This window comes from Lagopus leucura, unplaced genomic scaffold (genome assembly GCF_019238085.1).
Source record: "Lagopus leucura isolate 7727_CA_CO unplaced genomic scaffold, USGS_WTPT01 Super-Scaffold_100002, whole genome shotgun sequence".
Taxonomy (NCBI): domain Eukaryota; kingdom Metazoa; phylum Chordata; class Aves; order Galliformes; family Phasianidae; genus Lagopus; species Lagopus leucura.
The window spans coordinates 56,991,188-56,996,341 of NW_024962263.1; the positions used below are offsets into that span (position 1 = coordinate 56,991,188).

The window sequence follows — 5,154 nt, forward strand, 5'->3', positions numbered from 1 at the left end:
AAGGGAGGAAGGGAGGAAGGGAGGAAGGGAGGAAGGGAGGAAGGGAGGAAGGGAGGAAGGGAGGAAGGGAGGAAGGGAGGAAGGGAGGGAGGAAGGGAGGAAGGGAGGGAGGAAGGGAGGAAGGGAGGGAGGGAGGGAGGAAGGGAGGAAGGAAGGGAAACACATTGATTTAGGTAAGATCTTTTGGTTTTCCCCATAAACCTCAGCATAATGCCTCAGCGTGTGTGCACCCAGTTTTGCCTCTGAAACTGGAATACCACCAGGTTCTTCTAGACTATTTCAAGTACACACATTCCCTGATTTGGGACCATGTAAATGTGTAGATAAAACATAAAGTATTTTGACTCCTACCCAAGCCCGTCCCTTACCCCCTAGGCTTCGGCTTTCAAAGCAGCACAGTCAGGTGGCAATTCTCGGTGCCCCCAACCCCATGCCGGCCCTTCCCTGCAGCCCGAGCCGAGCCCGGCGCCTCGCAGGAGCCCTGCACTGCGCCCGCTGCCCAGGAGATGGTGCTGTGGATTTTGGATCGGGAGTGCCGCGTCGGGATCGGGGCTCTGCCCGTCGTCTGCGGGGAAGGGGTCGGTTAGAGGCCGGGGGTCTCCCCGGGGACCCTCAGGTGGCACAGATCTCTCAGACTTTTCCTTCCTTACTCCTAGGGCCGCCCATTTCTGGAGGAGCGGCGCCGCACTCTCACTCCAGTACGGTTCATATGTGCCCCGCTATAGAGTCAGCACCTGTGCAGCTCTCCCTTTGCTTCACGGCGCCGGGATGGGGAGATGCTCCCCCCGCAGCCCGGGGACGTCCTTCACCCTTACATGGAGCCCTTGCCAAGTCGGGAATTCACAGACTTCTGCGGAGACGCCTGTGAGGGCTGTACGCTAAGAGGGGCTGCAGCGGGGCCGTCATTGTCATTATTTTTAACCCTTTATTTTTCTTCACCTCGAACTCACATAAACTTTGCCAACGAGAGAAGAACAAACGCAGGGATCTGCGGGGAAGGCAGAGCTCTCCTCGAGCCCCGCGGCTGTCCGGGCAGCTCGGTCCCGGCGTGCGGTGTTGGAGCCGGGGACAGGCGGACCGGGAGCTGCGTGAAACCCTCGGCCTGAATCCCACCTCGCAGCTCTCCTCTCCGTCCGGCTGCGGCCGGAGAGGGAACGCGGTCGGGCTGCTCACTGCGGGCCGGGCCGCGCTCCCTCCTGCGGCTGAGGGCCGCTCCTACCCCGAAATAACGCGCAACCAATGGCAGAGGGCCACGGTGCAATTAAAGCAGGTAACGAGGATCTGGACAGATGTGTTTTCATTGCACTGTAAGATAAACGCGATGTTAAATGCCTGACAACTTCCCAGAAGCAATCAGCAAGTTTACGAGTGCATAAACCTCAAAGACCATTCCTCGGTGTTTTTATAAGCCCCGCATTTAGAGCTTCTATAAATTCTTCTGTCCGCTCCCAAACTCAAGTTCTTGAGACTACGAAGAGCTCGGGCAGCGAGACGGTGACGGGGTGGGCAGAAAGATCGGACGTACGGAGAGAAACAGCAGACGGAGAGAGCGCACCTGGGGGAGAGCGGAGAGGAGGAGGCGGGAGTGCAGTCGGCCCGACGGGACGGGCCCCGAAGGGTCAGGCAGAAGGGAGGGAGGGGCAGAGAAAGCGATGAGTGGAGAGGGATGGAGCCGGAGATCTCTGTCTTCGAAGCTGCCAGCGGTGAAACGTTCCCCTTAGCCGTCAAATCGGAGTAACAGCGTCCGTCATCCTCAAGTGACCGCGTGATTTTCATAAGGTGGCTCTGATTGAAATTTAAAATAACAATAATAATAATAAATAAATACTCTGGGGTGACAAACGCCTTTGTTGAAGGTCCCAAGGAAAAGGAAGTTGCTAACGGTGGGGGGTGGAAAAGGCAAAATGCTTTTGGATCGCTAACGATGGAGGTTAACGCGTGGCAAGGGGTGAGCAGCTCGGTGGCTGCTCGCTTGGCCGGGACCAGGGAGAGGAGCAAGGGCAGGGAAGGGACAGGGCTGAGGCAGCCCGTCCTTCAGGGCCCGGCTGGCCTGGGGACACCCGGTGCCGGGGTGTGCATTGTAAGGTCCGCATTATAGTCCTGTCCTCGCTCTCTGAAATCTCAGTCAATTACTCGGAGATTCGCAGCTTGGCTCCTTTTCATTCTTTCCAGGTGAAAATTCAAACGTTTGCTGTTGTCGCCTGCTCCTTTCTTCCCTGAAACAAGGCACCCAACTGTTCCCATATTACCATTCAAAAACAGGTTCTGTGGCAAAGCTCATTTGTGAATCTATTACAGAGATTAATAGATTATTTCTCCTTTTTCAACTAATTCTCAGTGGGGAAATTTAACCATATGGTAAGGAGAGAATTAGAATTTCATCACATTAGAGCAAAATGTAATGAAAAGAGTCCAACACCTGGGGCCAACTCCGAAAGACACAATTAAAAGGTTTTTAATGAAAGCGGGGAAACCAAAAAATTTCATAGCCCTCGGTAATTCTGCCCCATAAGGATGATTTAGTAGAAGCGTTGGGAAATATTGTCTTTACTGATGTCGCCGAAACGAAAACCCGCCGCTAAATAGTGGGTGCTCTCAGAGCGCTCCGCAGTGGAGAAGGAGAGCGGCTCTGAGCGGGGAGCGGCTGACGGAGCCCGGCGGGAGGGGGGCAGGGGGTGCGGGGTCCCGGCTTGCCAACCGAGCGGAGCCCCGAGAGAGGGACGGAAAGAGGGAGGGCGCTGTCAAGAGTTGGGGGATCGTCTTAAAAAGTTTGGTGGGTTAGGGGCCGTCTTGGTAGGTTCGGGTCTTACTTGGTGGGTTTGGGGCTTTCTCTGCCCTCTCTCCTCCCCGGACCGAGGTAAATGCCGGGGATTTATTTTTCCATAGGGACGCGCGGGATAAGCATTAGCTAGAGGCAATCTGCTGCTTGGAGAGGAGGGGAACCTCCTCGCGGTTCGGGATCTCTCTGCGGGTGGGGGTGGAGAAGGCTGGGACCCCCCCCCCCCCCCTCCCCCGCCCCCGGGAGCACCTCGGCTCGAGCTGGGCCGGGGCTTCTCAGTTGTCTCTCTCTTTTTTTTTTTTTTTCTTTTCCCTTCCGCGGGGAGGGGGGGAAGGGAGGGGGCTCTGAGTGGATGTAAACGCGGGGGGCGGGTGGGCTGCGGGGGGGTGGGGGGGGGAAGAGGGTGTCCCTCCGCCCGCACGGCCGAGGCAGTGGGAGTCGGGCGGCTCCGGCGCGGCGCGGGGCTGCAATTTGCTGAAGGAGGCAAAGAACATCCTTCGATCTAAGTAGGGCTTTTAGTGTGCTCATTGATGAGTGAAAGTCGCCACACATGTCAAGCTAAAGGCAGTTGTTGGGTTACTAACAGGACACAACGTCTTGCAAACATATGCGTTAAGCTGTGTATACAGATGGCAGCGAGAATAATGGAGCGGGCGCCGCTTATAAAGCTCGGGCTGCTGCCTGCCTGCAGACCTGGGAAATGAAACTATTCAGACTCGGGGCCAGATAGCGCCTGGGATTGTTTGTTACCGTTTTAATCCTATTAATTAAAACGTTAACCTGATTGGGTAGAAAGCTCTGTCCCAACAGGCGACTCTTCTCCATAATAACCTACTCTCCGAGATAATGATGTAAAAGACTCCCCCGTCTGCGGCGGCTGCTGGTTGATGGGTCCGGAAATCTCTTGAAGGTGAATCCAAGCAAGATAAACGGTGGAAGCGGCGCGGCTGGCAGCGCACAATGCCCCAGCGCGGCGCCTGCTGAGGGCGAGCCGGAGCCGGAGCTGCAGCGGGAGCCGCCGCCGGAGCACAGCCAGCCGCCGCCGGAACCCGGAGCGGAGCGGGGCCACCGAGCGCGGCGCAGCCCCGCCGGGAGCCGGGAGGCGCCTTTCGCCCGCGGGACGCCGGGGAGCCGCCCGCCGCGGCGCGGAGGAGCCTTGGAGGAGCGGGCCGGGAGCTGAGGGGGGCGGAGGAGGCGGAGGCGCCGATGGAGCGGGCGCTGGGGCTGCCCGCGGAAGAGGACCTCTTCCACAAGAGCCTCGCCGCCTCGGCCAAGCGCATGGAGTCCGCCTTCCGCTCGCCCCCGGGGCTCGACCTCTCCCACCCGCGCGACCGCCAGCCCTCGCCGCTCGCCTGCTACGAAGCGCCGGAGCCCGAGGCGCTGCTTCAGCCCGGCGTCGGCGGAGACCCGCTGGCGCTGCCGCCGGGCTCCGTCTGCGTCAAGTACGGCGAGAGCGCCAGCCGCAGCTCGGTGGCCGAGAGCAGCGGCGGCGAGCAGAGCCCCGACGACGACAGCGACGGCCGCTGCGAGCTGCTGCTGCGCGGCGCCGGGGGGGACCCGCGCGACGCTTCGCCGGCGGCGGGCGGCGGCGGTGGCGGCGGCCCGGGAGGAGGGGGGGGCGGGGGGCTGAAGGCTGCCGAGGGCGGCTGCTCCAACGGGCACGGGCACGGCGGCAGCAAGAAGTCCAAGGAGCAGAAGGCGCTGCGCCTCAACATCAACGCGCGGGAGCGGCGGCGGATGCACGACCTGAACGACGCGCTGGACGAGCTGCGGGCCGTCATCCCCTACGCGCACAGCCCCTCGGTGAGGAAGCTCTCCAAGATCGCCACGCTGCTGCTGGCCAAGAACTACATCCTCATGCAGGCTCAGGCCCTGGAGGAGATGCGGCGCCTCGTGGCTTATCTCAACCAGGGCCAGGCCATCTCGGCCGCCTCCCTGCCCAGCTCCGCCGCGGCGGCGGCGGCGGCGGCGGCCGCGCTGCATCCCGCCCTCGGCGCCTACGAGCAGGCGGCGGGGTACCCGTTCAGCGCCGGGCTGCCTCCCGCCACCTCCTGCCCGGAGAAATGTGCCATCTTCAACAGCGTCTCTTCCAGTCTCTGCAAACAGTGCACGGAGAAGCCTTAAGCCGCGCCGAGCCCCGCCGCCGCCGCCTCTGCCTCCGCCGCGGCCCCGGGGAGATGAGAGGGAAGGAAAGGGCGCCGGGGGGCCGCGGCCGGGCCGGGCCGGGGGGCGCAGGGGCGGCGGAGGGACTGAGAGCCGCCCCGATCCCCGCCGCCCTCCGCTCCGAGCGCTCCGCGGGCTCCGCCGGGACGGGACGGCCGCGAGAGGGGGCCGGGGCGGGAGAAGGGGCGGCGGGGGGCGAACACTGCAGCGGG

At 61.8% G+C, this 5,154-nt stretch overlaps 1 protein-coding gene across 1 annotated transcript; it reads left to right on the forward strand.

Moving 5' to 3' along the window:
- The first annotated feature begins 3,956 nt into the window (after positions 1–3,956).
- On the forward strand, positions 3,957–4,903 carry BHLHE22 (basic helix-loop-helix family member e22). Its single transcript, XM_042870147.1, has one exon. It carries the CDS (start codon positions 3,986–3,988, stop codon positions 4,901–4,903), a length of 918 nt encoding a protein of 305 aa, XP_042726081.1. The 5' UTR covers positions 3,957–3,985.
- Positions 4,904–5,154: the final 251 nt, after the last annotated feature.

Excerpts from the sequence above, each read along its gene's own strand:
- BHLHE22 (XM_042870147.1), top strand. The coding sequence starts at position 3,986 with ATGGAGCGGGCGCTGGGGCTGCCCGCGGAAGAGGACCTCTTCCACAAG.